This window comes from Leptinotarsa decemlineata, unplaced genomic scaffold (genome assembly GCF_025532065.1).
Source record: "Leptinotarsa decemlineata unplaced genomic scaffold, Ldec_3_MD MMD2_P_RNA_scaffold_12, whole genome shotgun sequence".
Lineage (NCBI taxonomy): Eukaryota > Metazoa > Arthropoda > Insecta > Coleoptera > Chrysomelidae > Leptinotarsa > Leptinotarsa decemlineata.
Genome location: NW_027412526.1, coordinates 7,126,456 through 7,147,165, shown reverse-complemented (window position 1 = coordinate 7,147,165; position 20,710 = coordinate 7,126,456). Strand labels below are relative to the sequence as shown.

The 20,710-nt window shown below is 37.1% G+C and overlaps 2 protein-coding genes across 2 annotated transcripts; both read left to right on the top strand.

The window, feature by feature from the left end:
• Positions 1-7,513: 7,513 nt before the first annotated feature.
• On the top strand, positions 7,514-8,988 carry LOC141481606 (uncharacterized). Its single transcript, XM_074173381.1, has 3 exons — positions 7,514-7,998; positions 8,058-8,279; positions 8,337-8,988. The coding sequence occupies exons 1-3, from the start codon at positions 7,828-7,830 to the stop codon at positions 8,982-8,984; spliced, it is 1,041 nt and encodes a 346-aa protein (XP_074029482.1). The 5' UTR covers positions 7,514-7,827; the 3' UTR covers positions 8,985-8,988.
• A 1,334-nt stretch (positions 8,989-10,322) lies between these two features.
• Positions 10,323-19,390, top strand: LOC111514760 (facilitated trehalose transporter Tret1). The gene is given in 3 exon segments (XM_023171009.2): positions 10,323-10,523; positions 17,785-19,092; positions 19,095-19,390. Coding segments are annotated over 3 exon segments (1,446 nt in total). The 5' UTR covers positions 10,323-10,432; the 3' UTR covers positions 19,142-19,390.
• The last annotated feature ends 1,320 nt before the right edge of the window (positions 19,391-20,710 follow it).

The following is a 20,710-nucleotide window of genomic DNA, read 5'->3' as shown; positions in this document are numbered from 1 at the left end:
TCACTTCACCTCAGTCACCTGTGAGATTGTGCGAAGTTCGCTGAGACGCATCAAGAGCAACGCTTTGGGTTCTGACGGGATATCTCTCAAAATGATCAATCTCATTGACTCTTTTTTGATAAATCACTTCACCTTTCTCATAAACTTTATCATTACCAGTTGCCAATTTCCAAAATGTTGGAAGGATGGATTGGTTATCCCTCTGGCTAAGTGTAACTCACCTACTGTCCTTTTTGACCTGAGACCAATTACAATTCTACCGTATCTCTCTAAAGTAGTGGAATTGATTCTGAAAAATCAGATTAATGAGTACGTCAATGAAAATCATATTATAACCACGGCTTTTCTGTCAATTACTGACAATATTTTTCAAGCTGCAGATGAACAAAATTTCACCTGTTTAATACTTCTAGATTACAGCAAGGCATTTGACACTCTAGATCATGAGATAGTGTGTGACAAACTTGTCTACTTCGGTTTTTCTCGGAAAGCAGTGTCTCTCTTAGAAAACTATCTGAAGAATCGTACTCAAAGAGTTGTTGTGGATGAAGTTATTTCAGATGCTCTGCCGGTATTGAAGGGAGTGCCACAAGGATCTATCCTTTGGCCCTTGCTTTTCAGCTTGTATATTTTTGACTTTTATCTGTCCGTGAAAAAAATGCAATATACATCACTATGCAGACGACACGCAGTTATATTTCTCTTTTTCGCCAGGCGAGTCTACATCTGCTCTGTCGCATATTAACAACGATCTCCAAGCCATCTTTGACATTTCTACTGCCCATAAGCTCAAGCTCAATTCAGACAAATCGGCAATAATAATGTTCGGAGCTAAGAAAAACAGAGAGCTTACCAACTCTACCTTTCAAGTTCGCATCGATAACGATATACTTCCCTCCGTGGACGAGATAAAAAATTTAGGATTGTGGTTTGATCTGGATCTCCGCTTTACTAAACATGTCAGCTATCTGAATCAATCTTCTTATAACGTTCTCAGACAGCTTTTTTCTAATCGTGATTTGCTCAACACAAACTTAAAACTTAGACTATTCGAGTCTCTGATTATGTCAAAAATTTCCTATTGCGATAGTATTTATGGACCTGCTTTGAAACAATCGGATGCTCTCCCACTACAGCGTATTCAGAATAGCTGTCTACGTTCCTCGTTTGTTATTCGGAAATATGACCATATATCCCCAGCAATGCAAGAATCAGGATGGTTAAATGTTGAGTAACTTAGGACTCTACACCTTCTTACCAACACCCATAAAGTTTTGATAACTCGACAACCTGAAGAAGCTTAAAACATTCTCTACGATTAACAGTTTTACTACAAGGAACAGTTCAGTTCTAGTCATCCCCAAACACAAATCTTCCATCTTCACCCGCTGCTTCTCGTATAATGCACCCAAATATTATAATCAACTACCCTGCGAATTTCGATCATAAAAAAAGACTGAAGACTTATTTATCTCATTAGCATCTTGCCCGTTCCCGACCTTGGCATTTCTAAAATGAATTTTCTAAAGTAAAGCAATAACTAAAATTGTTTGATATTGTTAACTCGACTTGTGTTCATATTATTTATCTATAGTTTCTCCCAGGTTGAGTTGAAAAACAGCCTTGGCTGATACTCCGCCTATTCACCATATACTGGAAGTTTTTTTTTCTTTGTTTTTGTTATTGTTCCTGTATTCTGTTTTATTTTATTTTTGTCTATTCCATTTGTATTTTTATGGTGAATAAAGACGTATTATTATTATTATTATCTTGTATGCCATATGGTGAATGACCTCTTGAATTACGTATAGGTGCGGGTTCCAAAAATTCAAGTATAATCTACTTAGCCATTTATTCAATACACGTCAGTGATATGATTTCAGAACTTCACATCGTTTTTCTTCTACTTCTGTAGTGTGGACAAATTTGTAAATTTTTCTTTGTTTTTGTATCATTTAAATAAAATTCAATAGAGAATTATTTTTTAGGGTTGAGGGGAAGAACCGTTCAGTTGTTGAATTTATTCAGGAACTGAACTGAACTTCGCCCTTTGTTTTCAAAAATTTTCTCTTGATGTATTTCCTCAATTTCGTTTTTTTTATAAATTCTTTGAAAATAATAAAGACGATCATTATTATTATATTAGACAATGGAAGTCTGAACTGATGCTATAGTTCTTCTGTAATATGTTTTTTTTAAATGCAGACAGCAGTGAAATTGTTTATAGTGCTAATGGCACAAATAGTGAAACTATAGCTAAATTGATATTGATTTGAATTTAACAGATAAACGTCAACTTCAGCATAGAAATGTCAGTCATAAAACATTTCGAGAACAATAAATTTCAATTGTAAGAATTATCAACTTGTACACGATTCATTCTGAAGTCTTAAAATTTCCTTCGTTTTCTCTGTTATGTTTGAAATAGTAGGTATGTGTGTCACTTTATTTTGATGTGAATTTAGCAATGAGTACTAATCGGAACAGTTTAACTAAAAAAAAAATATTGTACACCATCATCAATACAATTTTGAAAATCGTTGAATTTCTCATGTTATAATTTTTAGTTGGAGATTCGTTGCTAATATCACATCCAAATTTATTATTAATCTGTTCTGTCAGGTTCGCAAGTAAACAACGACGAATTTATCGAAAACAAAATTGTTGAAAACCAAAGATTATTCGTATTATAACTAGTCATTTTTGTATATAAGAAAGATCTCAAATGTGAATGTTGATATTTTATAATAAACTTGTATGTACAAATTGAAAGTGAGCGTTTTTTTTCTCCAGGAGTTTGAGCAACTCTGTCGAACGAAAACAAATTATTCATTTGTACTTCTCAACAATGATGGAAATTATGCCGAGATGAAAATCCACCTGTTGACATGACTTTTTTAATTTACCTACTATCTTCTCTCTCTCTCTCTCTCTCTATTTTGGATGGTCGTTGCTTCCTATCTTCAGGCGTATATGACTAATGCTCCTCCTGTTGGTTGACAGGAGCTTCGTCGAGGGGCGCAGCGGTCTTGCACCATGCAATGTTGCCATCCATTTTCTTCAAACTTTTTTTTAAATTATAAAAACAATTGGATTTTTATGAAGTCGCCTCCTGCTTGGGAGATCTTTTGTTTTTTTTTCACATATACAGCGCCCTTTACGTTGTTATACCAATCACTCCGGCCTGGATACCGGCGTGAATAAAGGGGATCCTTTATTCATCACTTTTTTTTTTCAAAGACACTCACATTTCAGTAATCAACACAATGGACTAACACAATACAGAAAGGAGCCCCACGATAGCACATGGTATCCGCGCACCTTCTTTGTTACAGTGTTACTATCTTCATACGGGTTTCAAGGCCGATGTAGTTAGGAACTGCATCCTAACGTTTCGTCTGCACGAGTGGCTGGCTTCTTCAGAGATTTATTCATCTTGATGATTCACCGATGACTGGTGATTTGTAGTTCGTAGGTTGTATTTATGTTGACACAGGTAGTCCGCCTCTCTTGTTGATGTGTTGCTATTGGCCGAAGTGTTATTACCTGTTAATGACGTGTCTATTACCGCTGTACCTCTCAGCCGGTTGTTATTGGTTACGATATAATTACTTGACTTATTTATGAGTGACCTGTCGTCTCTAAGAACCGTAAGATTGCATTGAGCTGTTGCCACTTCAGCATTTTCAAGTATGTGATCCCAAATCCGGGTAAGCGTTAGCGTCTCCTTTTTTCTGTTGTAGTTTTCCGTATGTTTATGGATTTCTATGGCTTCCCGTACAAGCCGACTGTGGTATCCATGATCGGGCACAAGTAGTTTCACATCTTCAAACAGTATCGTATGATCTCCTTCACTGAGCGCGTTTTCTGCTAGTGCCGATTTGTCTATTTGACCTAATCCATAGTTCCTCCGATGTTCATTCAGCCTTGTAACCATGGATCTTTTGGTGGTATCGATATAAACTTTTCCGCAAATGCATGGAATACGATATACCCCCGCAGCTGCTAGTGGATCTCTTTTGTCTTTCACAGATCTCAGGCTTTGTTGTATTTTCCTGGTGGACTTGAACATTGTTTTTATTTGATGCTTCCCTAAGATTTTTTTCAATTCTGTCTGTAACCATAGAGATGGTTGAGTTTCCTCCCTATTGTGACTTCATGATCGTGTTGATCTCGGTTACACTATATTCATTCGATAATTCAGAGTGTTGATGATTATCAACGCCATGACGGAACGTACCCGTAGAATATGGGAATCGGAACGCCTATAAGGATAATTGGAGCATCTTCAAGTGGCTTTAAGATCTAATGGATACAGTGTAACCAAGAATAACAAGGCCATGAAACTGAAGACTTCCACAAAACATGGAAGAAACTCAAACACACTGTCTTCCGACAGTCCAAATCTCTGCATATGATGATTCAAATGACAGTGACCTGTAAGAATGCCTGTTAGACATTGTAGTTCATCCCTATTGTAGTCCAACAACTGCTTGGTATCAAGTTTCGAAGGGTGAATAAACGCCAATCCTGGAAGATTCTGCCAGAAGTCCATGAATCTTCTTGCCATCCAGGTGTTCAATCTTTGTTTGGGAAAGCCTAAAGCGATGCCAATGACAACTTCTGGTCCAATGAGGCTGCTTCCAGCACCCTTTTACGCTAGGGAATCAGCAGCATCATTGCCTACCAGGCCAGTATAGCCAGGAATCTAGACCAGATATAATCAGTTAAGTCTTCCTATCAAGGAGTCATTTTTGGCAATTTGCTACCAATTTAGACGTTGCTCGGTGGGAGTCAGGAGCTTCTAACGCCGCTTGACTATCCAAGAATATTTTTATTGACTTGTGTATGAGGTTGGATGCTTTCAATCTCTCAGCACTCAATTCATTAGCGTAAATTTCCGCGTGAAATACAGTCGCATAGGTTCCTCTGTCCTGGGACTGCGACTGAAAACACCTGCACCAGAACCGGAAGGTGTTGTTGATCCATCTGTGAACCCATAAGTATCTGCTCTTAATATTTCCTTCTCCCGGAGGATCCAGTCTTCTCTACTCGGGAACAGTTATTTATGAGGCAGTTCGTAGTTGACAGTTGAAGGCATAAAGTCAGAGGTAATTTCCAGAATGCTGTGACTTCCAGTGTCAACCAACAGTCTGTTGCACTCTGTATTGAATTGATTTTTGCATTTGGCAATGTGCACAAGTCTATATGTAGTCCATCTAGCCTCATTATCCAGAAAAATGTTGAGAGGAGGTAGATCTAGAGGGTCTCCATGACCGCTGACGGTATGGTACTGATGACACCACTGATGGCCAGACAAGACTGTTTCTGTAGGCCAGAGAGATTTGCCTGGGCCGTTTTCTGTAAAGCCTTCGGCCAACAGGGCAATTGTACCATAAGTGATCATTGATCTGATAATCATCACGTATCATCACGTAAATCTATTTTAGGAGAGTATAATTTTTGGGAAAAAAGGGGTTGGCTTACTCCTTTTCCATCTTTATACAAAAAAAATCTGGAAGAGTAGAATGCCAAAACCCTTCTTTACCAAAAATTATTCTTTGTAACAAAAAGCAAAATCCAGCAAACCTTGAAAATTATAGGCCCATTACTGTCACACCCTTCTTTTCTAAGATTTTTGAATATATTTATCTCCAAAGACTTATGAATTTTGCATTAAGTCATAGTATCTCCTCAGATAATCAACATGGTTTCCTGCCAGGACGTTCAACTCAGAGTGCGGTGTTGTCATTTTATGAAAAATTGATCAAAGCAATTGAATCAGGTGAGTGCTCTGTTAGGATCTTCTGTGATCTCAGCAGGGCATTTGACTGCGTTCAGCATGAGTTACTCTTGTCTAAGTTGCACAAATATGGTATTCGTGAAGTTTCTCTCGACTGGATACGGAGTTTCTCAACCCACAGAAAACAGTTTGTTAGTATATCTTCTACTAAATCTACATATCAAAATACCTCTATGGGCGTTCCCCAATGCTATGTTTTGGGGCCAATTTCATTAAATATGTAGATGACATCAATATATTCGTCTCTGACAAACGTGAAAATACCTTGAAACAAACGTGTATAACTGAGGTTGGTAATCTCATTTCATGGTGTGATCAGAAGTCTCACTATTTCAATAGTAGGGTAGGGCGGGGCTAGTTGAGCATTGGGGTAAGTTGGGCAATCAAAATACCCTCAAAAATATACACCGGACGCTAGCACGTCAAATGAAAGAAATGCGGGGGCGCGGGAGGGGAACAGATCACGCGACCGCTAGTGGCGAATTGACGATCGCGTAAGGCACGCCAGCGCTTTGTTTATTTTGCGAACAAAAAGTAAAAAAATCGTGTATGTGTAAATTTCTTTTGTACAGGTCAAATGTTATTCATTTTCAATCAAGTAAGTGCTAAAGTTTCATTAATTTCATGTATTTTTGATATCTATCATGGATTTTGTTTAAACTAATACGGTTTTTTCATAACCTCATTTCAAATTCAAATATACGGGTTGGGGTATGTTGAGCAACTGTTGCTCAACTTACCCCGTGATTAAAAATAATAGTGACTTATATTTTTCTCTCTTTTTAGAATGCGGACGTATAAAAGGAAAACTTCAAGAGGTGTGTACTCAACTCAATATGTAAATGGATGGACGTCTCAGTATTCGGACTATAACCATTTACGATATCCCAAAAATAGTGGCTGATTCACTGCCCTTTGCTCAAACAAGTATAAATTTTATGAATGGTTTCAAAAAGACTGGCATCTTCCTATATAACCCCAACATGTTTAGCGACGATGAGTTTTCACCATCGTCTGTAACCGACCATCCAGATCCGGCATCTATTGACCTAAAGAGAGATCGTCAAGAACAAGCAATGTCCAATACTCAACCTATTCAACTTGATCGCGTTCCGTCTACCTCTGCCAGTCAATGTGAACCTGAGCCCAGTACGAACAATAAAGAAAATGAACAGCCCTAAAAAATGTTCAGCCATACCCAAAGGCAGCTCCAAGAAAGATGAGTACAAGTATGCGAAGAATGGGAGAAGCTGCAACTCTCATGCACAGATACACCCGAGAAAAACGCATTGTAAGAAGAACAAAATAAATCTAGTGAAAAAGTTAAGAAGCAAAAGAAGAAAATTAAAAAAAAAATTACTTCAGTCAAGTGATGAAAGTGACAAAGATGAATGTATCTGCCTGGTTTGTAGCGAATTCTGGTCTGACAGCATATCAGGAGAGATCCAATGCGAAGATTGTTAAGGGTGGGCACATAAAATTTGTCCAAGTTACTGGCCTTCATTTCATTTGTATCAATTGCAATTCCGATGACGATTATGATTAATTTTAGTCATTATGAATATTTTTTCTTAATTTAATCTTTATTGAAAGTGGAAAGGATGAATCTATTCCAAAAATTAATTTCTAACTATGTTGCGTTTTTGTTGATTATATTTTTATGCTTAATGTCTAATAGTTATTTATGTATCAAGGGAATTAGGAGGGCCTTAATTACCGATGGCAAAGTTTGCGTCCCGAGGGCCTCTGGCCCAAGGGACAGCAATTGCCTGAGGTTATTAAGGCTCATTAATTCCCGTGGTACATAGATAATTTTATTTCTGACCGATTTCAATAAAATTTTGTTCATTTTTGAAACGGAAAAATGTACCAATTCATTACCTTCCCGGTATATTTGAATCAGATACCGTTGATTATAGTAGAGTTTTCTTGTTGCTAGGTTGTTGCTATGTTACTTGTTTATAAACAGAACTTTGTTATCAAGCTGTGTTTGCGGTGAAAACGTGTTTTCTACCCCAAATATAATGGAGGATATTTTGAAAAAAGCTGAACAAGCAAGAGAATCATTAATTCCATCGAAAAGTGAAGCCATATACCAAAAAGAATACAAGATATATCTGGACTGGCTGACACGGAAAAATGTTATGCCAAAAGATGTCACTGAAACTGTATTTCTGGCATATTTTCAAGAACTGGTAAGGAATTTTCTATGTTTTTCGGTAGATTTGGTAGTAATTGTGTTTATTCGTTTCAGTCAGAAACGTATAGTCCGAATTCTTTATGGACTAAATGGTCAATGCTAAAATCGATGGTGACTATACATGAGAAACGAGATATCACCAAGTTCAATGAACTACAGGCTTTTTTGAAACGGACGAGTAAGAGTTATAAGCCGAAAAAGTCTGCTGTTTTATCTCCTAAAGATGTTATCAGATTCCTAAAGGACGCTCCTAATGATATTCATTTATTGCATAAGGTAATTTTTTTCTTATTTTCCTTTTTGTGTGTATTTATTTCCTTTTTTTTGTTATAGGTTGTTTTGATTATGGGTTATTTTGGAGGATGCAGAAGTCAGGAACTTTTGAATATGAAGATATCGGATATAGAGGACCGGGATTCCGTTATGGTAGTGAACGTACCGGAAAGTAAAACTGGTGTATCGAGGAAATTTACAGTTGTGGATGAAAAAGAGTTCTCCGCTTTGCCTTTATTAAGACTTTATATGTCTTTGCGTCCTAAAGGTATTGAACAATTTTTTTTGAGCTTCCGACAAAATAAATGTACATCTCAGCCAATTGGAAAAAACATGTTTGGGAAAATCCCCAGCAAAATCGCAATGTATTTAGGATTGCCAAACTCATCTTCCTATACGGGACATTGCCTTCGTCGCACTTCTCCTACTGCTCTAGCCAATGCAGGAGCAACTATGACTAACTTAAAAAGACACGGAGGTTGGAAAAGTTCCACGGTGGCGGAGGGGTATTTGGAGGATAGCATCGAATTGAGAAATAAAACGGCGCGTATGTTGTCTACTTTGTCATCAGAAGAGGCAGGTACCTCGACTGTAGTGAACAGAAGCTCCAGCCATACAAAAGAAGAAATTGTTTCCAGTGGCGGAAGTGATTTTCAGGGAACATTTCAAAATTGTACATTTATTATTTGTAATGACGTGAATAAATAAAATATGGTTCATTTTTCATTTCCATTTATTTTTACTTGTGAAAGGTAGAGGGAATTATAAAATCTATTATGACCCTCTTTATTGATAGCGTAACTATGACGATATAAGCTTATAATATCCCGGTCAGAAATAAAAGAAACTTATGTTTTGTTTTATTTTTTTCACTTAGAAATTAGTCAAGTAACAGTTAATTATCAAATACAATTTTTATTTCATGTCTAAAAACCTTAGTTAGACTAGAATCTCTAACTGCTCAATTTGCCTCATACCCGTGCTCAACTTACCTCACCCATGGGGTAAGTTGAGCATACTTGACTTTCTTCGTTTAAACAGCTGTAACTTTTGAACTTGATTAGTTAGTAATGAATTACTATGGGCTTTTTTGTAGAAGAATAAATCAGTAATTCATCGGTATGCCACACAAACTATTGATACTTATTGTTGAGGAGCTATAATCACTTGAGTAAGAAATTGCTCAACCAGCCCTGCCCTACCCTAATAAGACAAATATAATTCGATTCCACAACTACCAAAAACAATGCGGAACTGTAATAATAAAAACTGAAGAAATCTTGATTGAGCCTACTTTATCAGTTAAATTTCTTGGAATTACTATAGACGCTGGTTTAAACTGGAAAGAACATTGTACCAACTTGATCTCAAAATTGAACTCATTATGTTTGATGTTTCGAAATCTTAAGAACATTTTGTTACGTGAACAATTATTCTTATTATATCATGCACAAGTAGCCTCTTGATTACGATATGGCATATGTTTCTGAGGTGTTTCCACTGGAGCACCAGACGTATTTATTGCACAAAAACGAATTTTCAAAATTATTTGCGATACCCCAAGTAAAGCAACCTCTAGATCGATTTTTAAAGAATCAAAAATTTCAACAATGACAAATATTTTAATTTTAGAAATGTGTGTATATGTATACACGTATACTAGAATCCACAGTTACCACTTTCAATCTAAATTTGAAGAATTCTGATATTGAACACTTATGTGGGATGAAAAAATATCCATTTTACTGTAATCAATGACAGTTTTTATTTATTCAATTACTCCTAAGAGATGAATCAATATTTCTACCAAAGGACTGTTAAATCTTATCTAGATAAACACTCATAAATGTTTCCCCACATCAACATTGTCATATCTTCGTATACGTTGACATAAAGTTGTACAATAGAATGAATAATTTGAATCTAGGTAAACTAAACATATTTTTCATTCTCGAGAACAGTTAACTAGAAGATAACAGGTGTGGATTCTAAGCTTACCCCGTCACTCTACAAATAATGTAAATCTCATATAAAATAACGAAGCAGTGTTTTAATCCATTTACTTCACTGAATACTGTTTTTTGACACGTTTTACCATGGTCATTGTTACTTATTACATCCATTAATTTGCCTGTTTGGTTGGGTAACATATAAATATGGGTGACAATTATTTGGAAACCGCCACCCCAATTCTGGAGGACGTGGTTCCTTCCAAAAAACTGAACCAATATTTGGCTGCTACGTCGGGTAAGTACCTAATCCAACTTATGTTACTGCCTTTACTACCCTACCAAAAACATGTCCTAGTTGTAACCACGACAGTTAGTATTGAACATAATTGAACTATCAGCATTCTGCCCCCTATCAGAATTCTGCCCTCATTCTCTAAAATATTCGAGAAGAATGTTTCCCGTCAAATAAGAGCTTTTCTTGAAGAAAATCGAATACTCTCGTACAAGCAGTCTGCGTTCCTCAAAAAAACATGGAACACAGACCGCCCTCTTGAAAGTAATCGACGATCTTGCGAGATTCAGAGATCAATCAAAAGTCACCATTTTAGTACTGCTTGATCAAAGTAAAGCTTTCGATTTAGTTAATTTAGATTTACTCATCAGCAAGCTCAAGTTCATAGGATTCGATGACATTTCTCTTGGATGGATGACCAGCTATCTCACAGGCCGATCACAGATGGTCAAACTGGATGGTTACTCATGGTCATCCCTAAAAGAAACAATCTCAGGTATACCGCAAGGAAGTATTTTAGGACCCTTTATGGTTTCAGTGTTTATTTTTGATTACCCCACTCTCTTATCACATTGTCAAGTACATCTATAAGCAGATGTTTACAGTTATATTTGTCTTCTCATAACACCGATACAGAAAGTTGCGTGGCCAATATAAACACAGATCTGTACAAAACATTCCTATACTCGGAGAAACATGGACTGAAAATCAATCCAAATGAAACTTCGGCCTTATGCATAGGGTATCAAAGACAAATAGTAGAAACTCGGTGTAACGCGTTTTCCACCTCTTACAACCATGGAGTGAACCAAATAAATTACTGGCTAAGTGTCTTTTTGGTTGTACAAAACGTCAGATCAATTTCAATATTGAAACTTTTTTAGTGCTTGTGAAAAAAATTGTTATACAAATTTTATGTACCCCATTTAAGGGGCTGTATCTTCACGAGGGATGCTCCAATGAAATTTCTTTATATGAAAGATCCTATCTTTTTTTTGATGAGGAATCACCTCCTTAAATGTTTTACACTTATTTAGTTACACCCTGTATAGTGCGACGGAACGGGCAAGGATAATATCTTCTTTCTGAATTCCTATATTCATTCGATTGATTTCGCGTAAAATATTTTCCCAAATAGTTAAATTAGGAATGAATTTGAATTTTTTCATAGCAGCTAAGAGATGATCTGCCTAGTACCTAGCTCAATTTTTTCTAACTATGAACTTTGCCTACGTACCTCGTCAAAAATAATGTTCGTGCTTAGTGTAGGTCAAAGTTAAGTATATGAGTTGTCCATTCGTCTGTAAAGTGTCGATTTGGCCGCCCTCTGAACTTGCCACCCGGGGCTTAGGCCCTGGCTTACCCCTTTTCCTAGATCTAGGACTGACTGTGTCACCTGCCAAAGTTGTAAATATCACTAAAATTGTTTTGACCTCGGTTTCATAATGTTATTTCTGTTATTGATCATAATCCATAAATATCAAATCAGAGCATATTTTCCATTGTGAACGTATGTGTTAATTCATAGAAATATTTTCAAATATCATTTCCCAATCTCGAGAGTACGTGCAGTAAATTATGATCCATTCTGAAAATTTTTTGTTTTTTGTTGACAGACATGCCACGCTTGACAATATAACTGATTACCTCTGTATTCATGTTGGTGTTTTGGCGATTATTTTATGTTAAGTAAACAACATTTTTGATTATTTGAATAGCTTGTAAATGGCAAAGTTGAATATTATCTGTTTTATTACTCTTATCTTGTTAGCATGTTTTCGATTTTAGGTGATCCCAATAAAAAATATAAGTGATGTTATCCGTGGCAAACAAGCGAACAGCACATATCAAATTAAATATTTCCCAATTATATACAGATCCTAAACATTCCTTAAAACGGTGAACTCAACAATTGCTTTGATCAGAGCACATCTTATATTATTTGAAACGGAGTCGAAATATCTTGCCATTGTCCTTGATGAAAAAACTCACCTGGTACGCTCACTTGGGAAAAGTTTTATACAAAGCCAGACTGTCCCTATGGACATGTCGAAGAATGTGTGGTAGAACTTGGGGTTTGGGCTCAAAGAAATCCATTGGTTTCATGTGATGATTGTCAGACCAATGAACACTTATGGTGCCATTGTCTGGTGGCCGAAGGCTTTACAGAAAACGGTCCAGGCAAAGCTCTCTGACTTACAGAGACAGGCTTGTCTGGCCATAAGTGGTGCCATCAGTACCACACCCTCAGCGGCCATGGAGATCCTTCTAGATCTACCTCCTCTCCACATTTTTTTGGAGAAAGAGGATAGATGGATATCATATAGACTTGTGCACATTGCCAATTGCACAAGTCAATTTGATGCAAAGTGCAACAGATTGTTTTTTGACACTGGAAGTCACATCATTTTGGAAATTACCTATGACTTCATGCCTCCAACTGTTTCATAAAGTACTGTTCCCGAATAGAGAGGAATGGATACTCCGGGAGAAGGAAATATCAAGAGCAGAGAGTTATTGGTTCACAGATGGATCAAAAACACGTTCCGGTTCTGGTGCAGGTGTTTTCAGTCGCAGACCCAGGACAGAGATATCAACCTGTCTAGGAACCTATGCGACTGTATTTCATACAGAAATTCACGCACTGAATTGTGTGCGGAGACATTGGAAGAATCCAACCTCATACACAAGTCAATAAAAATATTCTCGGACAGTCAAGCGGCGTTGGAAGCTCTTAGCTCCTACCGAGCTAGCAAATTGCCAAAAGCGACTCTCCTCGATAGAAAGACTTGACATATTGTCTCTGGTCTGGATTCCTGGCTATATTGGCCTGGAAGGCACCCTTCCTTGCAAAGGAGGGTGATGCAAGCAGCTTCATCGGACCAGAACCTGTCGTTGGCATCTCTTTAGGCTTTGCCAAACAAAGATTGAACACCTGAATGGTAAAAGATTTATAGACTTCCGGCAGAATCTTCCAGTATTGCCTCACTCAAAGGCGTTTATTCACTCTTCGAAGCTTGATACCAATCAGTTGTTGGACTATAGTAGGGATGAACTACGATGTCTAACAGGCCTTTTTACAGGCCACTGTCATTTTGATCATCATAAGCAGAGACTCAACCTGGCGAAAGACAGTGTGTTTCAGGATTTTAGAGTTCAGCAGAGCCGTACTCTTACCATCTGACCTGAAAGACCACTCACCATGCAAACTAATCGGCTTCGTTAGGAAGCTGGCTTTATTTGGTCGAATGTGAATAGGTGTGAGCCATAATAAACCCTTGCGAGTTGCAGTGGACTCAACCCAACCCTTACCTAACCTTATATTATGAATTTTAATGGCACTGACTATGTAATTCATTGAAGTAATCAAAATCTAGAACCGTCATAGAAGTTTTTCGTACTACCATTCTGGTTTTGCTTGAACCAGATTTTTTCCATCCACCCTATAACAGGTTTCAATGAAATCATCATTCGGCACATCAATTTTTCTGAAATTCTTGAATACAGAGCTTCGAGAAAATATTTCTTATTTATTTGGTAACGTATTCTCCATAGTTTTTGGTTGTGTTTGGAAATCCTTGCTATTCTATTACCTGTCGACAAAGGATACCTTTTTGAATAAAACTTTCCTAATGTCTCGAAGTCGCCCTTGGTAATGGAGGTTATAAACTGACAGTGGAATACAACAACGTGAGATCTAATTCATGATCAGTTCAATTAGAAGTGCCACAAGAATCAATTCTGGAGCCAGTTCATTCGTCCTCTTTGTAGGTGACTAGCTCATATCACAATATGACCACGTGAATGAGTTCTGAGACAAAATATAACTTTATCTTCTTCCTGACCAATGTCTATATCAAACTATCTGAAGAAACACGTGATATTTCAGTTTGAAAATATTCAAAAGCAAGCATTTACAGAGTTGGAAAATTGGACACTTTTGAAGGGAAACTCCTGCTTTCAAACTAGATTGATAAACACTGATGGCTGAGGGTCAAATTTTGTGACAAACGCAATGACTAAAACCGAGTATCGATTTTTATCAACGTTTTTGAGCTACAACATTTTATTTTCGAAAATGTGCATTTTCCAAAAGTTGCCGCAACTTTCTTCCTGTCAAAATTTCTTGTTTCTATGAAAACATTTTCAAAGCATTTTTTGGCGTAGAATTCAATGGCGTGAAAAACTTTTCAAATGAGATATCAATAGTTATTGATGGAAAACCAATTTTTTCAATGAGACACCCTGTATAATCCTGCATATCTCAGTAGATCTTGAAATAACCTTTCAAAAAATGTAGCACACTCGATGTTTTGTTAGTTATCTTTGAAATACAGACATTTCAGGTTTTTTCATGTAGACTTTGAAACGCACGCTTTGATCAAGCAGGTTTTGGACTATGCGGCGATAAAACAGAAAGAAATTGTTCAGTAGTAGCTGCCAAATGTTGAGAAAATTTTACACAGCAGTAATTCAAACGCATAGTTTCAATAAAAAGGAACAAATTATAATATATTTACTACTAATGAATGAAACTTCAACAACAATAATAATAATAATAAAGAACAAACCATGAAATATATTTCTTCAGAGAAGGTGTTCCAAATGTCTATCAGCTTCTCCCACACACACGCGACACCTTCTATGAACTTTTTTGCCGAATTAAAATATAAACGTCTGTTCTGAAACGAATTTGTGATACATATACAAGACAGAAAAGTAGTTGTGGTTGATTCCACTAAGGCAAAAAAAATCAAAGTGAGGAAACACATAAAATGAATCGAAATTATTAAACAAATCTTCCAATTTGCTGCTTCGTGTTATTGGGCTGTGTTGAATCTTCGTCCTCTTTCTTTCCCGGCTCTCCACAATTTCTGGTTCGATATTTTATTCGTTTTTTGTACCTGAGATGGAAGAAGCTGCAAAATGGATTCTTCTTCTGTACAGTTGTCTTCTTTATCATTACTATTCTGAACTTCTTCTAGTTTCAGTAGATCATCTACAGTGAGCAAAAGACCGTTTACTCTTAGAGTGAATATTACTGAAGTTTTTTCTTCAACACCAAACCGTTATTTTACCTCCTCGACACGTGGAAGATCAGTTTGATCTTCCTCTTGAAGATGATCACTTGGTGATCGAAACACGTGTTGAGTTGTCAACGATGAAGCTATTTGTACTGCAGTTTTAGGGCACGTTGGACTGATGAAAAATTCGCAACCTCTCACTAAGTTTTCTCGAGAATCAGGAATCAGTCGTATAAATGTTTTCAGGATCCTTCATATGTACAAATTTCATCCATATAAGACTAGACTAGTTCATGAATTGAACAAAGATGATTTCGATATACGTATCGAGTTTTGTGGAAGTCTCACCGAACGGATCAACTAGCATAATTTCTTGTATAATCAGTTTCTCAGATGAATGTAGGTTTTTTTTTTATTTATCAAGAGCATTATTTACAAAAATGAGATGTTGAAAAAAATTACAAAATTGAAGAAACTAAAAGTTAAACTTTCCCTCGGTTATCTTGAAGGCGCGGTTTTGTTCCATCCTTTACATAAAAGAGGACGTATGCTTCTCCACTCACAAGCGACTTTGGTGAAATTGGTGACACGTGTGAATCGTTGTATTTGTGCCACGCGCTAGTATACGGGTGTCTGCAGTATGCTGTATAATGTCCTCTGTTAGTAGTCCCACTGTGATTTAAAAGTGCATATAGATTATAACAAGTAGCCACATTTTCTCCTGCAAAATTGTCCATATCCAATCCTTCTAGAGGAAATTCGATGACATCATTCAATTTGCCTCTATTTTCAGTTGTAGAGAATCTTTTTAAATGTATTACTAAAATATAGGGAAACTTGTGGATTGATAGGGACTTTATGCATTTTCTCCTTTCCTTGCATTTCGAACACGTCGGTTTTTCAATTCCATCCAAAGTTTCTTCTCTTGTAAAATAATCTAAGCATTGCCACAAACTCAATTGGTCGGTTCTTTGTGGTATGGAGAGAGACAAATCCCAGAAAGGATCAAATGTTACTGAAGAGTATCCACAGTGTGTGCATTTCATCGTGGATTTCAATTGGCCAACGAAATTATCTACAATCTTAGAGTTATGCATCCTCAAATATGTGAGCCATGACTCTTGTGCATTTCCGCTGTCGCTCAATTTTTCGTCAATCTCCGTTAAGATTGGTTTAGGTTTCTCATTAATTATATTAACCTCTTCATGTAATCCTTCTAAAAGATAACGGAGAAACTCCTGGGCGTCTTGATGGGAATTACCCATGAATCGAGGAGCAAAACTTTGAATCTGATTTTTTAAGGAGGCTGTATTTACTACTTTATCAAAAGAATCTTCTGACCACAACTCCTTGATGACTTCTGCAAACGATTTTATTAAAGCACCCTTCATACTAGAAATACTAGTATTGATATCTTTCATGAATTCATCCTTTTTCAAATATTCCAATAACCATCTCGTATTTGATAAACATTGAATTACGCTGTTCATGAAACAGGTGTTACCAATATTTTTTAAACCATTTAACCCAAAGGTTTTGACTGAAGAATTTATCACTGAACAATCCGAAATATCTTTGAAACCCATTTGAGAATTTTGCTGAGATAAAGTATTTTAGTAGGTTTAGTTGGAATGGAGAGGTGAATCGGCAAAATTGTCGATATTGTAGTAATACGAACCCCCATTTATACCGTCAAGTTCATACCCAACGACCTCAAAAACTGAATGTTTAAGCAGGAATTTTAGGTAACTACATCATAGAATCTTTTTTTATCGATGATAATTTGACTTGTGATGAATATTTGGATATGTTGGAGAATCGAATAATACCGTGCATCAATAGGGCAATTGAGGAGGATATAAATTTATTAGAAAACGAAATAACCTCCTGTGGCCTCCTATGTGGCCTCCTATATAATTGTTGACCTGTTTTTTGATTATTTATTTATGATTTTATCAAATGTGAATATGTCAAAATGTGTCCCCCTGTATACTATAGTTGACGTGTTTTTTTATTTTTCCTGCAAATCTCTGTACCGAAAATTATTCAGGGTCGCTCGTTTTGAATGGAATATACTGTATAAATGATCTTATCTATTTTTTTTCTATGCACCGTATTGAGATTACATTTAAGTGATCTCAATACGATGCATATTTCTACATCTACATTCTGTTGATCAAATACATAACCTGCATTTGTATGTTTCCTAATTTTCTTTATGGCTCATCTCTTTCTTTCAGTTTCTCTGGGAGCCTTCTGCGCAGGCACAGTGCTATCATGGACCTCTCCTGCCCTCACCCACATCGTTCTCCAACCGATGAATCAAACCAACACCACCATCGCACCGTCGAACATCTCTCATACTTCACCAGGTTTCAAAATCACAGAAAACGAGGGCGCCTTGGTAGGGTCAATCCTCACTATCGGAGCACTTGTTTCGGCCATCCCAGTAGGCTACCTCGCGGATAGATTCGGAAGGAAAGTGACCATCATAGGCTTGGCGGTGTCCTTCCTGATAAACTGGATTATCATATGTTTTTCCTCGAATCTCATCATGGTGCTGGTGGCTAGGTTCTTTGCGGGTATAGGCTTGGGTGGTATATGCGTGGTAGCACCAATATACATCGGTGAAATGGCAGAAGCAAGAAACCGGGGGACATTCGGATCTTTTTTCCAGTTGTTCCTGTCTTGTGGGATCCTCTTCTGCTGCGTTGTGGGGTACTTCACTGACTGGGTGGGACTAGCTCTAGTCCTTGGGGTGACACCGATTTTATTCGGAGGGAGCTTCCTCTTCATGCCCGAAACTCCTGTTTACCTGGTAGGCCAGAACAAGGTGAAGCAAGCCGAAACTAACCTCAAGAAACTCAGAGGCAGCATGTTCAATATCAAAGAGGAGCTTAGAGAGATCGAACGACAACTGCTAGAAACGAAGCTGAAGAAAGCTAACCTCACAGATGTTATTACAAATAAGGCCAACCTACGAGCTGTTATCTCCATTGTCGGGGTACTGGGTTTCCAGCAAATGTGCGGCATCAACGCTATAGTTTTCTACACTGTCACTATTTTTGAAGCTGCAGGTACTGACATATCACCATTCCTATCAGCAATCATAACTAACCTGGTGCAAGTTGTAGTATCGTACTTTTCCGTTTTGGTGATCGAGAAAGCTAACAGAAAATTCTTTCTGATGATTTCTTCAGCGGGTATGATGCTCTGCATGGTGTCGCTGGCCATGTTCTTTCACCTTAAACTTCTTCAGGTGGACGTGAGCCATTTGAGCTTCCTCCCACTTGCCAGTACGATGCTTTTTATGGTATCCTTTTCCTTCGGGTATGGTCCAGTCCCGTGGATGCTGCTTGGAGAGTTGTTCGCCCCGGAGATCAAAGGAATCGCCAGTGGAATTGGAGTACTGTCCAACTGGATATTCGCCTTCGTCGTGACATTTTCTTTTCCACTGATGAATTCCAGCTTTGGGAACCACGTTACTTTCTATACTTTGAGTGTTGTGATGGCATTAGCAACTGTTTTTGTTTATTACGTCGTTCCGGAAACAAGGGCAAGACTTTAGCTGAAATACAACAGGAACTCAATGGATGACTCGTTCGTAAGGATTTTTAGTGAATCGTGCTTAGGACAAATTGGAAACTGGAGAAGACAAAATTTGGTGACTTTTCGATTTGTGATTGTTTGGAGATATCAAATTCAAGCGCAACTCAGAATTGTAACATGAGGAAACTATTCAAGGCTTCAACAAAAAAGCATCTGTTTGTTTATTTGAACAACTAGTTCATCAAATATGAAATATCTGTATAATTTGTTGAGTAAAACAGTTGGTTCTCTACTTGACTTATGGAAAAACTATTGAACTAACGTCTAGCAATTTTTTAGCTTAGATAGATAGCATAGATGATAGATAGATAGCACTTTAATTCCAACAGGTGTACACCCAATTACAGGAATTTTCAGAGAAAATATACTGAAAAAAATACTGCATCAAATACAAATCAATTAACAGAATTCAGATTATTGAAAGAGAGAAGGAAAAAAACACCTCAGAAGTGCTGCTTTGTTCCCTCCTGTTCTTAAAAGAGGACACTCACAAGTGATTTTGGTGAAATTGGGTACACGTGTGAATCGTTGTATTCATTTCACGTGCCACTATAAGGGTGTCTGCAATATGCTGTTTAATGCCCGTTGTAAGTAGTCCCACTGTGATTCGGAAGTGCATATAGATTGTAACGACAAGGAGCTACATTGTCTGCTGCATAATTGCTCATATATAATCCTTCTGAAGAGAACTCAATCGCCACATTCAACTTGCCTCTGAATCAACTTGCCTCTGCCTCTGAACTATGGATCGATAGGGACTTTGTGCATTTTCTTCTTTCCTTGCACCTCGAACAAGTTGGTTTTTCATCTCCATCCAGAGTTTTCTCTTTTGTGAAGAAATTCAAGCATTGTGACAAACTCATTTGGCCAGTTCTTTGTGGTATAGAGAGAGACAAATCCCAGAAAGGATCGAAGGTTACTGATGAGAATCCACAGTGTGTGCACTTCATAGTAGATTTCAATTGACCAACGAAATTGTCTACAATCTGAGAGTTGTTCATGTTCAAGTTTCTCAGCCAGGACTCTTGCGCTTTTCTGCTGTTGCTCGATTTTCATCTATCTCCGTTAAGATCGGTTTTGGTTTTGTCAGTGATTCCATTGAGGTCCTCATGTAAACCTTCCAAAAGATATCGAAGGAATTCCCGGGCGTCTTGATGGGAAGATCCCATTAAATTCTATTACATTCACAAATTACTTATTCAATTGACAAATTAAAAATGATATTAATAATATAAATGAAATAATATTATTAGAATCGGTTGACATATTATAAATGAAATATCCTTCACAATGGTGATATGAAACAATTGAAAATATAAAAAAAAACTATAAATGAAAGGTTCTATGTAAGATAGAATCCTTGATAAAGTTCAAAGAGTTTTCATCATACATGTTACCTACCAAATTAAAATTTTAACACACTGATTATACTGGTGCTTTGAGATTCACATTTGTTCTACTACTCTGACAATGAAATGTTTTCTCGTATCTTGAGTTGAGGCGTGGTACATAAAAATTATTTTTTTTGTAGGAGTGGAGCACAGGAGATGTTATTAT

Bases quoted from the DNA above. Each gene is read 5' to 3' on its own strand.
- LOC141481606 (XM_074173381.1), top strand. From the start codon at position 7,828: ATGGAGGATATTTTGAAAAAAGCTGAACAAGCAAGAGAATCATTAATT. The intron at 7,999-8,057 runs GTAAGGAATTTT...TATTCGTTTCAG, and splicing joins TGGCATATTTTCAAGAACTG to TCAGAAACGTATAGTCCGAA. The intron at 8,280-8,336 runs GTAATTTTTTTC...TTTTTGTTATAG, and splicing joins ATATTCATTTATTGCATAAG to GTTGTTTTGATTATGGGTTA.